The sequence below is a fragment of the Antechinus flavipes genome, chromosome 5 (genome assembly GCF_016432865.1).
Source record: "Antechinus flavipes isolate AdamAnt ecotype Samford, QLD, Australia chromosome 5, AdamAnt_v2, whole genome shotgun sequence".
Classification (NCBI taxonomy): Eukaryota; Metazoa; Chordata; class Mammalia; order Dasyuromorphia; family Dasyuridae; genus Antechinus; species Antechinus flavipes.
The window spans coordinates 205523947-205540885 of record NC_067402.1 but is presented as its reverse complement, the minus strand read 5'-3'; the positions used below and the strand labels follow the sequence as shown (position 1 = coordinate 205540885).

The following is a 16939-nucleotide window of genomic DNA, read 5'->3' as shown; positions in this document are numbered from 1 at the left end:
TTCACTAGACTGCTAAAGGTGGGAAGGGATGATACAAAAAGGTTAAGGATTTCTTCATTATAACATGCTGCCTCTCATTGGATACTTTTAGTCCCTTCACTGATAGTAGTTAACTTTTTATGAAATTTTTTTCTGTTGATTTTTTTTGTTTGTTTGTATTTACCTTGGCCATATTTTGTATATGGGTAGATGAAGATATGTCATATTTCTTCTTTTGTTCTTCATGATGTTCTTCAAAGATCACAAATAAAATATAGAGGCAAAGTTTTTTTTAAAAAAAAAAAGAAGAAGAAATTTTTTTCTGTTCTTTAACTGATTTCAGAGCCTTGATCAGTCTGTTGGAATTTAGAGTACCTATTGCTCCATTAAAACTTAGGCTACTTTCATTAGACTCTTTGGAACTGGGCTCAAAATTTACTCATTCAAACTTGGATCCCAAAATTCTACCCCTATTTCGAGGGGCAGGCCTTATGAGAGAGAGAGAAGAAAGGCTAGTACATTACTAGTATAGGTTGAGTCTGGCAACAGTCTTTTTTTTAGATTTTTTTTCTCCTATATTTATGAATTGGGGAGAATAAATACAGTAAGAATGGGGGGGGGCGGTTGCTTGGGTCAGAATTGAGAGAAAGATTTGAGTTTGCTATCAAAGGTTGGGAATATAATATAGGAATTGTGAAAACAGTATCAGGAGGAAAAGGGACTTGGTAGGCTATTTGGAGAAAAGAGGTGGCAACTGAGGAAAGAATCTATTTGCAGTAGTAAAGGGATAAATCAGATCCCTTGACTTGAGATCAAAGTAGTACAGCTGAATTGTTATGAATAATAATTTTTATTGATTCTTTATGTTTTACATTGCCACCATTTCAGTTTATATTTTCTCTTCCCTCCCAACATACATACAGTGAACCCTCCCTTGTTACAAAGAAAAGTAAACAATACCAACTGTCAGTAGTTGTGTTTGACAGTATTTTACATCATTCTAAACATACAGTTCCTTATTTTCTCAAAAAGAAGAGAAGTATATTTTCTCCTGGGGAGGGACTAGTATTGGTTATTAGATTTTAAGTGTTTGACTTTAAGTGTAGCTTCAATTTACGTTGTTTATCATTTGTATATGTTGTTTTTTGAGCAGCTATTTGGCACAGTGGATAGGGTTCCAGGCCTGGAGTTAGGAAGATTCATCTTCCTGAGTTCAAACCTGGCCTCAGAATGCGTGCTAACTATGTGGTCTTGGGCAAGTTATTTAACCCTGTTTGCGTCAGTTCCCTCATCTGTAAAATGAGCTGGAGAAGGAAATGGCAAGCCATTCCAATGTCTTTGCTGAGAAAACCCCAAATGGAGTCATGAAGATTAGGACACGACTGAACAACAACAACAATAAATTGTTTTTCTGCTTCTGCTTACTTCATTTTCTGCGTTACTTCATATTAGTCCAGTATTTTTTTTTCCTAAATTTCTCATTGTTTTTCATGTTACAATGATATTTTATGTTCATATTCCACAATTTGTTTAACTATTTCCCCAGTTAATGGACACTCACCTTGTTTCCAGTTTTTGTAACTGCATAAAGTGTTGCTATGATTTGTTTTTCTGTATTTGAGAGTTACTTGTATTTTTTTTTTCCTCCCTTGGAGCTATACTCTCAGCATTGGGATCTCTGAGTCAAAGATTATGAATGACTTAGGGGTTCTACATTGTTTTGCAAAATGATTGGACCAGTTTATAGGTCCACCAATAGTGTATTCATCTGTTTGTCTTCCCTGTATATCCTTCAGCATTGACTTTTCATCTTTTATTATGATTTGCTGAGTGTGAGATGAAACTGCAGACTTGTTTTAACTTTGTATTTAACTTATTAATAGTGATTTGGAGTATATTGTATGCTTATTCAGTTTGTAATTCTTTTGAAAAATTGATATCCTTTGACCACTTAACTATTGAGGAATAGTTTTTATAGCTAATTTGTGGTGGTGATGATGATGATAGCCGCTAGCATTTATATGGTGCTTTAATGTTTGCAAAGCATTTTACAGACATCTCATTTTTATGAAGTATTTAACATAGTTGATTTCCCCATTGATAACTTACTTTCTTATTCCTGACAATCATGGTTTCATGATTGACAATCATTTTACTATCTATCACTGGTGTTAAAATAGGTTTTTGCATCATGAAGCAATTTAGAATCATTGAACCCATGATCTTATTTTCCGATTGTAATCCATCCCTACTTAATCTCATCTCTACTTCATATCCAAACTCACTTTCCCTCTGGAACACCTATCCTACAAATATTGGCAAACTTATTTGATTGGTCATCTGGCATTGTGTAGGTAATATTTTAATCCGTTATTTTTTCCAGTTGTGGATGGTTAGACCATTCTCACGTTCCTGTGAGTTTGTTTGAAATTTTGTGCAGTGTTCCAGGGGATGATGCAAATCATAAATAGTCTGTTTGATTAGAAGCATTTGGATAGGCTTGTAATTGATAAGGGATTCTTTGTCAGACTTTTATGTAATAGTACATTTTTCATTATGTGTATTATTTGCCATTAGTAATCAATGAATATTATCCTTATATTTACTTTGGAATCTTATGTGATTTTGATATATGCCTCCCTTCTTCAAGTCTTTGTTTTGTTTTATTAAGTCAAATGCTTTTTTTAAATCACTGAATAATAGCCAGGCATGATGGTGTACATCTATAATTCTTGCTACTGGGGTAGGCTGACGGATCCTCTTGAGTTCGGGAGTTCTGAGCTGCAGTATGGCTGAAGCTATTTGTGTGAGCTAAGTCCAGCAGCAGTGTGGTCAGACTTTGGGAGTGGAAGACCATCAGGCTACCTAAGGAGGAACAAACTGTCCCAGATCCATAGACGGAGCAAACTGAAGTCAGTTTTGGATCAGGCTTGCTTAGTGGATGCTGTATGTTCTTCATCTTGGACTGGTTGAAGAGACCCACTCTCCGAAGAAGAAAAATCAGTGACTAATAAATAGTGGGGGTAGTGTATTCTTTGTACCTTTGAGGCAATAGAGATGGCTAAAGTTGTGGTTTTTTGTAGAAATATTTCTAAGAAAATAACCCATGTTGTGGTTTTTGTTGAGGTTACTATTGATGTGAGCATGGGCTGTTTGTATATAAAAGGGAGTGTAAGTTGCTGCTATCTTTTCAATTCCTTCCTATTCTTCCTCTCCCCACATATTTTTTTTTTTGGGGGGGGGTGGTTAGAAGGTGGAGTAAAAGCAAGATTAACAACTTTTTCAATCTTTAGGAATCTTTATCTCTTTTGGTTATCTTGCTATAATTGGTCCTTGAGAGCTTTAGAAATTGTTTCCCATAGCACAGTTTTCTTGTGTATCTAATTGGCCAATTCCAATAGCTCCCAACTTCTGGTTTTAGTATAATTGCCACTTCTTTACAAATTTTATTGTATATAAAGCCTGACTGGTGATTTCATATCTTTTTCATGGGAATGATATACTACCCTAAAAATTCTCACAATTCTGCTATTTTATGTCTGTGTGATTTCCATCTGGTTTTATCTGCAAGTTCATTCAGGATGAGCTGGTTTGATCTGGAGCTTGCAGCATCTTTGTTGGATTGTTTTCTTAACAATTAGCTTTCCATTGTTTTTTGAGGTAATACTGCTTGTAGTTTTCCAGCATTTTTCTGTAGTTTTACAATTGAGCTTGTATTCAATTGGTGTTGCTTTTGACTGCCATATGTTCCAACTTGCCAATGAGGTAGTGTTTGCTGTTTGAGGCGATTTCTGGGCTTTTTGTTTCTTTCACTACTTCATTGTGATAACTATTTTACAAGAGTCAAAATTCTAAGAAATGGGATTAGTGAACTTCGATGAAGATAGAAGAGTAAAAGGTCAATGGAGAACCTTCCTTCTAAAGATCCCAAATGATCCAAAAATCTTCTGTCAACAAATGCCCCCAAAAGAAAGAAATAAACTACTATCATTTTTTGAAGAGAAAAATTTTAGGGGAAAAACATACAAGGCTTGAACAAATGAGAAAAGGTTCTAATACAGGCAAAATGAATTTGAGAATAGAAGCATAAACACCAGATAGAAGTATGCAAAGCAAAATGAAATGCAAAACAAAAACAAAACTTTTAGGACACAATGGATATTGGAAGAATGAATGTAGTGAAGGAATTTAAGAAAAAATATCAGGAGGAAAAGAACTGAATGCGAACTTTGGATACCTTTCCTGAGACTTCTGAAACAACAGCTTAGAAATATCTGAAGAAAAGGTAAAATTTTTAAAATAGAATTATTTCCCTGGGGCAAAACTGAAGAAACTGAGAAAGGGAAGCATGGTCAAAAAAAATTCACAACCGGATAAAGATACAGAACAATTGGATAAATTGAATCCAGAGGAAAAAAGAATTTTAATATTGTCAAAGTTTGTGGAAACAGAAGAAAAAAAAATCCTTGGAAAACATAGGGAAATTTAAATATATTGAAAAAAGAGGGACAGATTATAAATCAACAGAAGAGTTAATCCCAAATCAGTTCACCTAGATACATCATTGTCAAGCTTCATGACTGCTCTAATAAGAAGATGGTTTTGCAAGTAACTTGAGAAAAGCATCTTATACTGAAAAACATCAGTTTGAATTATATATTTTTCTACCAGAACAAAAGAGAAAGGACAAAATCTGAAACATTTTATTTCTAAAAATTAAAACTATAAAATTTCATCCCAGAACCAGTTTAGTTTCCCATTTTGTGCTGAGTCTCTAATACAATCTTTTTGAAGACAAAAAGATGGTCATTATGAGTCTACGGGAATTTCAAGGATTTGTGGAGGAGAGAGCCAGTCTTAAGGCAGCTTTCCACCAAGAAGGCAGATCATCATCAAGGTATGAAAACCAAAGTGAATTTTACAATTTAATTCAATATAATCACCATAGGGAGATAGTAAGCCATATAATTATGTAAACATTTTGAGATTTAGGGGTGAGGGAGAAGGGAGGAGGGAAGAAGAGAAATAGATTATAAGCATCAAAGGTGAAGAAAGTGGAGAATTGACAGCAAAAAGCATAGGAATGGAGAAAGAAAAAGCAGTTTTAAAACTTGTCTCAAATGGGAGGGATAGAGAATTTGAATTTTTAGAAAACTAATAGAATTTAAAGAGAACCGTGTTTATTTAGTGTGATGACTGTGTATTAAGATTGGAATCGGATTAAAGTGAAGTGAGGACATTTTTGTTCCTTTTACCAAAAGGTTTTTTTTTTTTTTTTTTTACCATTTTACCAAAATGGTAATAATAAAATATGATTAAGAATAGGCCAGAATTAAGATGAGAAGTTGGGCTAGAAATGATGATAGTCAATTTCTTAAGTCTATTTCATATGTTTTGGATTTAATAAGATTTGTAGGAGCTACTGTCGTCTGTACTTTTATCTTTTTATTTGTTGCTTACTTCAATCTCTCATCTGGTTAACTGATTCCACAGACAGCTGATTTGATGTGATTTGTTTCCTGTCTGTTGAGAAATGGCAAATTTAAATTTTTAATGTTGTTTCTTGCTTGCCCTGTTTAGTGTCTTTCAGCTCTTCCAAACTATATTCATGATTTGATTTATATGAGGATTCTTAGGGGAGTCCACTTTGACTTTGGCTTTTGATTTCGTGATTCTAAGCCATATTTACTAGTATAACTTTCACTCTCTACCTTATGTTCACTTGCATTTTGAAGTTGTTGCATTTCAAAGTATATACTGATTTAGTTTGAAAAGAATGTTGTGAAGTTCTTTAGTAGAATTTATCTACTACTCTCTGTAATAGACATTGAGACATAAGCTAGTTATCTTAATGGCGGTACATTTGCTTATGTTTATTTTGAGTGCTAATAGATAAGATGACAGAGTCTCTTTTGAAGTGATTTTGAGTGTATCGTGAATCCTACACAACCAGCTTTTTTATTCATTGCCTCCAGAGTAGAATTTATAAGCTGCTCATCCATTTAGATGTGTGACATCTTTTACTATGCTATTCATATTTATAATGAGAATGTCAAAATGGATGTATTAATTTTCAATTTGATGTCATTCTGTTGGGCATTAGAAGTAAAGTGTAAATTTTTCTTGCCAGATTGAGATTTTACCCTTTCTGAACAGCTATGCCTAAAGAAGTCATGTAAGTTTAATTAGAAATAGGAAATGTTTACCTGTTTTCAGATGGTAAATTAAATGAATGTCTTTTCAAACCTTTTCTTAAAATGCTTTACGAATTGTAAAAACTGAGTTGCAGCAAAATATTTGAGAAGTAATATTCAGAAGCTCAGTTAACTATTGTTAGCTTAATCTCTTTGAATAAAAAGATAAAAGGATGTTCTTTCCTTCTGGTTCTTTGTTACTAAAATAGTGCTATAAATATATTTTTTTAATATGTGGGGCATTTGGAAACTGTTGATTCCTGTCAGTATGATTGACATATATGTAGTACCCACTTTGTGACTGAGATATAGCCAAAAAATGCATGGTTTTATTTTGACATCTAAGAATTACTTTATATATAACTCTGGCAATGATTAAGTATGGTAATTCAGTTTCCAACTTGACACTTTTATGTGTTAATTAATTTTTTTTTTCATTCTTAGGTAAGGTTGGTCTGTACTTAATGCTTATCTGTCCAAGTGGGTGCTAGCTGTGGAGATATAACAAACTCATCCTAGTTTGAGTTTGGTTACTGTTTATTCTCCTTTAAGAAGCAATCACCTGTAAATCAGATATGCAGGATAGTCTCTAGGGAAGTACTTCTGTGATTTAAGATTTCTTAATTTCATCTTTCTCTTGGAGAACTTAGGAAATAATAGTAAATGTTCTGTTGCTCAACTTTATCTCTGCCCTTTAGATAAATGATCAAATTAGAACATAATGGCATTCTTCCTTGTCATGCATTTAAACTTTCTTTTCTACTCCCCAAAATTTGCAATGTAGAAAGTAGGCTAGGATTAAATTGCCTAAAACTTTTATTCTCTTTATGAAGAAAGTGTTAAAGTTTTCTCAGTATTCAAGAAGCTTAAAAAAATTATTTCTCAAGCTCTTTGTATGCATGCACATGATGCATATGGAAAATTTGTAATCTGGCTGGAACCATTTTTGTCAGGGAAAAGTTGGAAATGAATTTTAATTCAGCTGCGAAACAGACAAATCATAGTGATTAAAGAGGGCATGGGGAAAAGAGGAATAAAATTTGAGGGAGGGATGAAGACTTTATTGGTCGGAATTCTCCATGCTAGAGAAATATGGCATCAAACATGTTGGCTACTAACTTGGCTGTCCTAACCTGTGTACTTAGGATTGGAGCGCTACAAACTTGATGATTGTTGTTTGTCCTTCATTTTTGAAGAGGACCATGATATTAGGGAGGTGATGCCATGACCTGCAAGTGAATTGGATTTAAGTGAAGGAGGGCTGGGCAAGGTCACCTGCTGCACTTTCTCCTCCAGAGCCCTGTGAGTCCAGGGGTCAGATATAGATCAGGACCACTGGAGATGGCCCTGGAGGTATAATTACTGGTGCCATAAACAACTTATATTACAAATGGAGAAGGTAAATTTCTATTAGAAAAACTAGACATATCTACGTAATTATAATGGAGCTTCTGGAGTCTCTCCAATCATATCTGGATGATGGACCAAAGAAGTGGTTTGTTGAAAACCCTTTCCAACTCTATCTGAGATATAGAGTATCAGGTAGGGGCTGATTACTTCATTAAAGTATTTTCTTTAATTTTGATTCTTGCATTTTTTTGTGCAAAGATCCAAAATCCATAGGAAGTTGCGGTTAAACTGTCATATAATTTCCATTTATCTCTTTAGTAAGATATTACTTGTTTTTTTCATAGTTGATAGAATTTAGAAGTAGGAAGGCACTTTAGAAATATTTTAGTAGACCTCATATTACAGATAGGGAGATTGAAACCTAAGCAGAGTTCAATCACTCAGATACTAATGACTGAAGTAAAGTTCAAATCCAAATTTTTTTTGAATCCTAAATCCATTGTTCTTTATATTAAACCATGGGACTAGATCTCATTCCATCATAGGATGATGTCTTTGTATGCATGCACATGATGCATATGGAAAATTTGTAATCTGGCTGGAATCATTTTTGTCAGGGAAAAGTTGGAAATGAAAATCAAGACAATCACACCTGTCTTGATTAACAAATTTAATAGATCTGGGGCTCAGAGTCTAAAAAAACCCATCTTTAAACCTTATCTTGTACAAGATACATAATGCTGGTGGACATTAATCTTTCATGATTCCTGAAAGTCTTGGAAATAGCTCAGAATGGGAATTGTCTCCAAATCAAGGACTTTAAGAGGGATTTTTTGATGAATAGTCTCAATCTAGGTGAACATAAATAATACAATAGAGTAATATGACCAGTTATTTGAATTTGAATGGGCAAGCTCTCTGGTAAGTGCTAGAATTTTGTAAATTGGACCATTCTTTTATCCCTCTAAATTCAACCTGAAATTCCATTTATTAAACTATTCATGTTTTCAAATCTACAGATTAAACACCAGGTATGCACAAATTATGTGCTAGGTTTTGTAGGGGAGGCAAGATAATATGGAGATCAGTCGAAAATAAGATACACCTGTGAAAAGTGAATGAGGAAGTAGACTATTGAGGCCAAATGGATAATTCAGACAATGAGTCACTATTATTCATAGCAAACAGATCATTTTTAAATGTATGACTAGAAAAACTTCCCAGGAACATGCAACTCAAGAACTAGAGAAGAACGGGATGTGACTGGGGAGGGAGCAAGGTTAAGAAGAAAGGGTAAAACTAAAGCTTAGGAACAGGCTTGCTGGAATTGGATTTTGAGATTGTCAAGTCTTTTAAACATTTGCATTATAGAATGCCAGGATAAGGAGTATAGCTTTAGACCTATTTTGTAAAACAAAAATATTTTAGGAAGAAATAGTCTGATGTGCTGATTGGATTTGAAGGTGGGGAGGGAATTGACAAGTAAAGGGGGAGAAATCAGGAAGTTATGGGTCTTTTTTTTTTTTGGCTTGAGTTAAAATACCTCTTCTTTTGTTTAGGATATTGATACTGGTGTATTAAGTGAAAATTCAGATGATTCAGTTTCAGACCAATTCAGTGTTGAGTTTGAAGTTGAATCTATTGATTCAGAAGATTATAGTCACAATGAAGAAGGACAAGAACTCACAGATGACGATGATGAGGTAGGCTTTTTATGTCAATCTGCTTAAGGAATTGCTTGTTTTCTATGTTTAGTGCTTCTGTACAGCAAATTGAAATTTTAATTCCAACTTTTGAATGTGGGTCACTTAAAATTCCTGAAATTTCTCATGAGTAGAAGAAAGTCTTATATTTATTGTATTTGAAAGCATACATTTGAAAGCATTTGAAAGTTTACCTTGTAACTGAGAAGTAGATTGCACAGCATTGTCATTCCCATGTTATAGGTAAAATTAAAAAAGGGAAATTGCTTTTCTCTGCTCCAAGTGGCAGAGCTGGTCTGGATTCTCTGCCTTGCTCCAGTGCCATGTTTCTGTTTGGTTGTGGGTCAGTTCTTCATTGTCAGAATACAACTTGTACTAAATGTAGGAAACTAGATCTGGGAAACTAAATCTGGATAAAATAAAGTAATAATTTGTATTAATGGAGTTGTTGCCTCTTACTTTAGATATACCAGGTAACCGTGTATCAGGCAGAGGAAAGTGACACCGACTCATTTGATGAAGACCCTGAAATATCCTTAGCCGTAAGTATAAAAGTTTCATTTTCTGTGATACCAAAAAAAAAAATTTGGCAGAGAGGTATGAATTTTGGGGTTAGGATTAAAAAAATGTATTTATTCTTTTAAGAGGTAAGAAATTTGCAAAATTTATTTTTAACATTGCAGTATGTATTAATGACTTAAAGCTGTCATTTCTTACTATATATTATTGGAGCACAATTAAAAATTTTTTCTTAAATGTTCATTTTTACATTATACACTTATAAGATTTCCTCTTCATTAATTAACTGATGTTGAGGAAGATTTTGTTCATTAAACTATATGATTTTAACTTCTTGTTTAATATTGCTAGTTAGTTTTTCCTTGTAAGAGTAAATTAATAGGAAAGTGGATTTTCTTATGCTAAATATGAGAAGAGATGATGATATACACTGTAGAGACATCTGTGCTTCCTTAGGTGACTTGGTCACTACATGTGGAGGACAAGGGATGGTAGGAGGATGACTCAAGACTCAATTAGTATCCTTGTGCCAGGAAGCTTCTAAGAAAGGTAGACCTCCATGGTAAACTTAGGGAAGGACATGGGCAAGCAAGTTGAGAAGACCTCGATGAATTGTGATAAGTATTCCTGTTATAGGGAATGTCAAAATCATTGAGATAACAGACCTATTTGAGAATTGTAAAAACACAATTATAATGTATGACTTGAAAAGATTTATTTTAATTTTATTTTAATGTTGGAAAACAAAATAAAAAATTAAGATGACTTCTTAATATTGATATATTGAGGTCAAGTTGATTAAAAAGTTTTAGATAATGTCCTGTCTATAAATATTTTGAAGTACATAATCTACATAAACCTCTCAGTAGTTTTATCTCATCATGCTAACAGAGACTTTAATATTATATACTCATGATTTTAGAAGAACTTAGTGAAAATGATTTTATAACTTTATGATTTCATTTTAATATTACAAGATAGCATTATAGACACTAGGCAAGCTTAGTTTTGTTTAGATGATGTACTTTAAAGTAATCAGTTTTGTTTTTTGCTGTGCACTGATGTCAAACTAAAAACAGGTCACTGAGCTGTACGTCAGGATCTCTGTAAGCTGCATATTGACTTAGTTTATGTTTTTTGTTTTATTGCATTTATTTATTTTGTAACCTTTCCCAGTTACGTTTTAATCTGGTTTAGGGAGTACTTGGGAGTGTTGTGCATCTGTGAAATGTATGTTTGCTGTCACTGGTCTAATCTCTAAACTCTGTTAGTCAGAGAATTTTGCTTTTAGCTATCCATTGTTTGCATCATTCTTTCCTACTCTCCTGCTTCTCTTCAAACTGAACCATATTGGTTTGTTAGTGAATCAAGGTTCTGGTTTTTTTGTTCTTTTAATTTACATTGTTGTTGTTGTATATATGATTCTATTTGTCTTTGCCTCATTTTATGCAGTTCTTCCCAAGTTATTCTCAAAGTTACTATTTCTTACTGTGCAACACTATTCTGTTACATTTGTTTACTACAATTTGATGACTATGCATTCTATTCTTTGTCACTACACAAAGTGCTGAATATGAATATATGTATTGATCACCTTGCGTTTCTACCTGTGTCTCATACTATTTTCTTTCATGGACTCAGTGCTCCAGCTAAACTGGATTATTTGATGTCTCTTGAATGTCTTGTAGCTCATTACTTTTGTTCAGGCCATTTCCTGTTCCTTGCATATCTATCTGGCTAAGTGGTACAGTAAATAAAGTACTGGGCCTGGAGTTAGGAGAATCTGAGTTCACATCCAGCCTCGGACACTTGCTAGTTGTGTGACACTGGGCAAGTCACATATTCTCTTCCTGCCTCAGTTTTCCCCACTATAAAATGGGAATAATAATAGCATCTATCTTGCAGGGTTATTGTGAGGATCAATGTAATATTTGCAGTTAGTCTTTTACCAAAATTATTTTTCTCTATTCTTGTTTCTTGTAAGATAGTGATGAGAGGCCTTCACTAAAGTCTTAGTCAAATGTCTTGTTATAATATATACAGTGATCCTGAATTCTCAAAAGTTATTCCACTGAGACTCAGGCTCTAGCAAAGTCTTAGTAAGGTGAGAAGTTTAGGTCCAAGTGAAGGACTTCACAGTGTTCTCTCAGGACCAACTCAGCTAAATTTAGAGAAATTTATCACCAGAAGTGATAAATTTGGGAGACCTAACAGTAACTCATTAGTAACTTATTAAACTTTGTGGTGAGGTAGAGTTATATTTATGTTTATACTTATTATTTATATTTAGCGATATTATGCTACATGGGTGAAATCATAGATCTCTGAAGTAAAAGAAACATTAAAGTTAGATCGTAGTGTTCAATAGGAAGAGAAGAGATTGCTTACATTGCATATTCCTGTAAGTGTAGGTAGAGCTAAGCAATTGATAAACTTACAGACAACCAACTGTTTATCAGTCCCCAAACCTATACCAAAATATTTTCTCTTCCAAACATTCACTTTCTGAATGTCTCCATTTCACTTTGTCCCTGAAATAATTAAGGATTCATTTTAATTTGCCAGCCTTTTTTAAAAAAATGCTTTTATCACTCAGCGAGCTTTCCAGAGCTCAGGGTCATTACATTGCTTTAATTCAGGCTTTCTTCCTAACACATCTTGATACTTAGAATAAGAGTTTAGTTTCAGGTGAAAATATAGTTAATTTGGGGACATGAAGAACGTTGGAGGGCGCATATGAGTGAAACACCAAGATGGATCACATTAGGACATATACAGGAAGATTTGTCAAGAGATGAGAGAAAAATTCTCAGTAATAATGAAGAAGATGTCAAAGACAAGGCTCCATAGTGCAAAGGAACTAGACTATCCACTAGATGATTTTTATTCATAATTCTAGCCACCCTCTCAGCCTTTTCCACCTTTACGTTGTTTGGTGCCTAGTATTATTGATTAGACTATATTATAGATAAAGTAGACTTTTCTGAATTGGCCTAGAAACCTTGTTTCCATTTTTAGCATTATTTCTATGCTAACATTTATTCTCAGTTTTCAAAAAAATTGATTTGTAACAATTAATACAAACTATTTGTAAAGTGAGAATTATGAATATAATTTGACTAATTAATTTCCTATAAATTGCTTTAATCTCTATTTTACCAAAGGCAGAGGGAAGTAGAAGGAGGAAACGGTTGCTAAGAGATTCTTCTGAACACTGCACAATAAAAATAGACATGGTAGCTGATGGATATTAGGAGATCCTGTCAGAATTAAACAGGGATGAATCCCTGTGAAAAAAAGATCTACAACTACAGAATTTAGAATGTCTTACCATAGAATCTCTAAAAGGTGAAACAACTAGTTAACCACAATTTCAGTTTTCAGAAGTTAGTTGCTAAGAGTTAAAGGTGGGGTAGAATTTGAGATATTGCAAAAAAAAAAAGCAACAAATTCTTTTTACTTTTTAAAAAAATTTATTTTGAAAGCTTTTTACTCTCAAAACATACACAAATAATCCCTTAACACTGACCCTTGCATAGCCCGGTGTTTCAGACTTTTCCCTCCTTCCCCCAAATGGCAAGCTATCCCATACATGTAACACAGGTCAAAATATATGCCAAATCCAGTATGTCCAGCACTCTATTCACTGTACCACTTAGCCAGATAGACATGCGAAGAACAAGAAATGGCCTAAACAAAAGTTAATGAGAATTACACAATTCTCTTGCTGCACAAGAAAAATCAGATCAAAAAGGAAAAAAAAAATGAGTAAGAAAACAAAATGCAAGTGAACAACAACAGAAAGAGTGAGAATGCAAAATCTTTCTTCTGTGGCAAAACAACATTTCTTAATATTAAGAGACTGAGTAAATTGTTAACATAACTAGCATTGTTATTTGTAACTGTTTCAAGAACTATTGAGACTAATTCTGCTTCTTATTTCATTGCAGGATTATTGGAAGTGTACTTCATGTGATAAAATGAACCCTCCACTTCCTCCACATTGTCACAGATGTTGGGCTTTGCGAGAAAATTGGCTTCCTGAGGAGAAAGGTGAAATTTCGGATAAAGGCAAACTAGAAAGTCCCATACAAGGGGAAGAAGAAGGCTTTGATGTTCCAGACTGTAAGAAAAATAAAGTGAATGACTCTCAAGATTCATGTGTTGAGGAAAGTGATGAAAAGATAGTACAGACACCAGACTCTCAAGAAAGTGAGGATTATTCCCAGCCATCAACATCTAAAAGTATCATTTGTAGTAGTCAGGAAGATAATGGAGAATTTGAGAGAGAAGAAGCACAAGATAAAGAAAAAAATATGGAATCTCTTCTACCCCCTAGCACAGTAGAGCCCTGTGTCATCTGTCAGAGTCGACCTAAAAATGGTTGCATTGTCCATGGAAGGACAGGACATCTTATGGCATGTTTTACATGTGCTAAGAAATTGAAAAAGAGAAATAAGCCTTGTCCAGTGTGCAGGCAGCCAATTCAAATGATTGTGTTAACTTATTTTCTCTAAATGTACTAAAAGTGGAACCATAGAATCCTGTATATGAAATGCTCTTAAGAATGTTCACACATGGCTTGTGAAATTTATTTAAAATTTTATTTTTGTACATTTTTTTCTGAGAAAATGAATATTTTAATCCATTTTAGTCATCTCTGGTGGTTTGCTTTTTGGAAAGAATTTTTTATTCTTTTCCTTTAGGAAAAAAAAATTAATTACTGTTTTTTTTCCATTTTTGCATTGTTTTTTATTAGTTTTAATTTGTATCATTTATAGAGGCAGCAGGGTATAATGGATAAAGTACTAATCTGGACAGATCTAAGTTCAGATAACCACATTGGACACTTGAAATTAATTTGATCCAGGATGAATCATTCACCCTCTTTGTGCCTTAGTCAATTCTTAAGATTTATCTTCTAAGTCAGATAATTTGGGAGTAAGTCATAAACACTCATATTGGGTTTGTGGAAACTATAGCTCATTTACTGTGTGCATCATTAAGAATTACTAGTTAGAAGATTGACTTTCTGTTTGTTAAATAGTTCTTGTCTTATGTAGTTTGGGAGTATCAGAATTTTTGAAAAATTTGTGTAAATAATAAATTTAATAAATATTATTTAAGTTTAATATTGTTGGCAGAGGGTAGTGATGATTCATGAAAATGCTTGTTTTTGAGTTGCAAATAAGATACTCTAAAGATTTGTGATTTTTTTGAAGCTTTATCTGTTCTGAGTTCCAAGAGTCTAGAAAATACCTGCTGATAAAAACCTGATAGTTCATTTTATTATTTCAAGATCTTTTGCTATTGTGTATATAAACACAATTTTTTGTAGAGCCCATTGTAATTAATTCTTTTTACATTCCTTTGCCACCAGAAGGACCATACTGGGCAGATATTTTTAAGGGCCTCCAGTGCAATTTAGTGTTGACCTTTTGACTGAATACTAGCTTACCCCAGACCTCACTTAAAGTTAGCATTTGAGTTGGAAAGTGTTTGTTTTTACCAAGTTGAAAGTAATTCAGATGTGACTAAATATATTACCTTGGTCTGGATACATGGCCCCAGGTAGGTGTCTGAATTTTAACATAATCAAGTCCAGTTTTAAACTTAATAAATTGGAAGCTGCACACATGAAAGCACATTCTTATAGAACCTTTTTTTTTCCCTGGCTAAATGCAAATTAAATATTAGATTAATATTGTTGTTAAACCATTTGCCATATGTTTGATTTTAATGTGTTAATATTTGGAAACATCAGTAATGATTATTTAAAATAGATAATTAACATGAATTTCTACTTTTCCATGCCATTGAAGGTGAGCTTTGATCCACTTTTGGATATGGGCACTTCCAATGTAAATACATTATGATTTGTCTTTTTGGGAGTATATTTATCTTCATAATTATTGTTGCTTAGTCTGTGAATTCTCTGAATCACAGACTAATTTGCTGACTGGAAAGCTAATTTAAATTTGGAAATTTGTCACAAAAATTCACGTAGCTAATTGAAAGTTCATTATAAATGTGTTTGTGAAAGTTAATAAAGAAAATAAAATACACAAAAGCTGGTTTCTTCTGTTTGAGTTGAAGAAGACTGGTAGTGAACCAGAGAGCTAAAGACTCAGTTCATTTCCATAGAATGTCTGTTCCAGGGGTGGGGGTGTGTGTGTGTGTGTGTGTGTGTGTGTGTGTGTGTGTGCGTGTGTGTGTGTGTGCCAAGAATTCCATAGAATGTCTGTTCCAGGGGGGTGTGTGTGTGTGTGTGTGTGTGTGTGCCAAGAATTGCAGATTTCAGGACAGCTAGGTGGCGCAGTGGATAGAGCACCAACTCTGAAGTTGGGAGGACTTCAGTTCAAATCTGACTTCAGACAGACACTTAACACTTCTAGCTGTGTAACCCTGGGCAAGTCACTTAACCCCAATTGCCTCAAAAAAAAAAAAATTGCAGATTTCCACTTAACATAAAGGAAAATGTCTTGACAACTAGAACCAATCATTATATCACTAGGAAACCATTATTTGTTGTAAGATTAAATCACACTGACCTTAGAGAACTATTAAGCATTATGCTAAACGATAACCATTGTTTCATCACTTACTTAGTACCTTGTAAGCATCCTTATTTCAAGTTCAGAGTTCTAGCCCATAACACTTCTGCAAGTGTGTTTAGTCATTGTGTTGATAAGAGCTCTTTTTAGGTCTTTCAGACCTCTTTACAGTGTTAAAAAGTTTTTTTCCCTTGATTCTCAACACTTAACTTTGTATTAAGTCATAGAAATCTTCCTAAGTTTCTTTGAAATTCTTTTATCCTTTTCATATTTCTTATAGCACAATGGCAATTTCTTTATATGTTCATATGCCATAATTTGTTCAGTAATTCCCCATTTGCTCAGTATTCCCTTAGTTCCCATTTTTTTGTCAACAAAAAAATTGTTAATTTTTATTTTTTCGTTTTTTGTTATTTTATAACAAAAGAAATTGTTATATTTTTGGACATTTGGATTCTTTTAACAGTATATACTGGTTTATAGATTTAGTTAGATTGCTAGGTCAAGAAAGGATGCATAATTTAGTAACTTTTGGGACTTCGTTTCTTTTTCTTTTTTCTTTTTTTAATTTTTAAATAACTTTTTATTGATAGAATCCATACCAGGGTAATTTTTTACAGCATTATCCCTTGCATTCACT

The 16939-nt window shown here is 33.5% G+C and overlaps 1 protein-coding gene across 2 annotated transcripts in view; it reads left to right on the top strand.

The window, feature by feature from the left end:
* MDM2 (MDM2 proto-oncogene) overlaps nucleotides 1–15815 on the top strand; it is a 33404-nt gene extending 17589 nt beyond the window's left edge. For both annotated transcript variants that reach the window (XM_052001034.1, XM_052001033.1), the window contains exons 10-12: nucleotides 9083–9226; nucleotides 9691–9768; nucleotides 13696–15815. In XM_052001034.1, the coding sequence (XP_051856994.1) occupies nucleotides 9083–9226; nucleotides 9691–9768; nucleotides 13696–14262 (789 nt within the window). In that variant the 3' untranslated portion in view covers nucleotides 14263–15815. The remainder of the gene's footprint in view (nucleotides 1–9082; nucleotides 9227–9690; nucleotides 9769–13695) is intronic.
* The last annotated feature ends 1124 nt before the right edge of the window (nucleotides 15816–16939 follow it).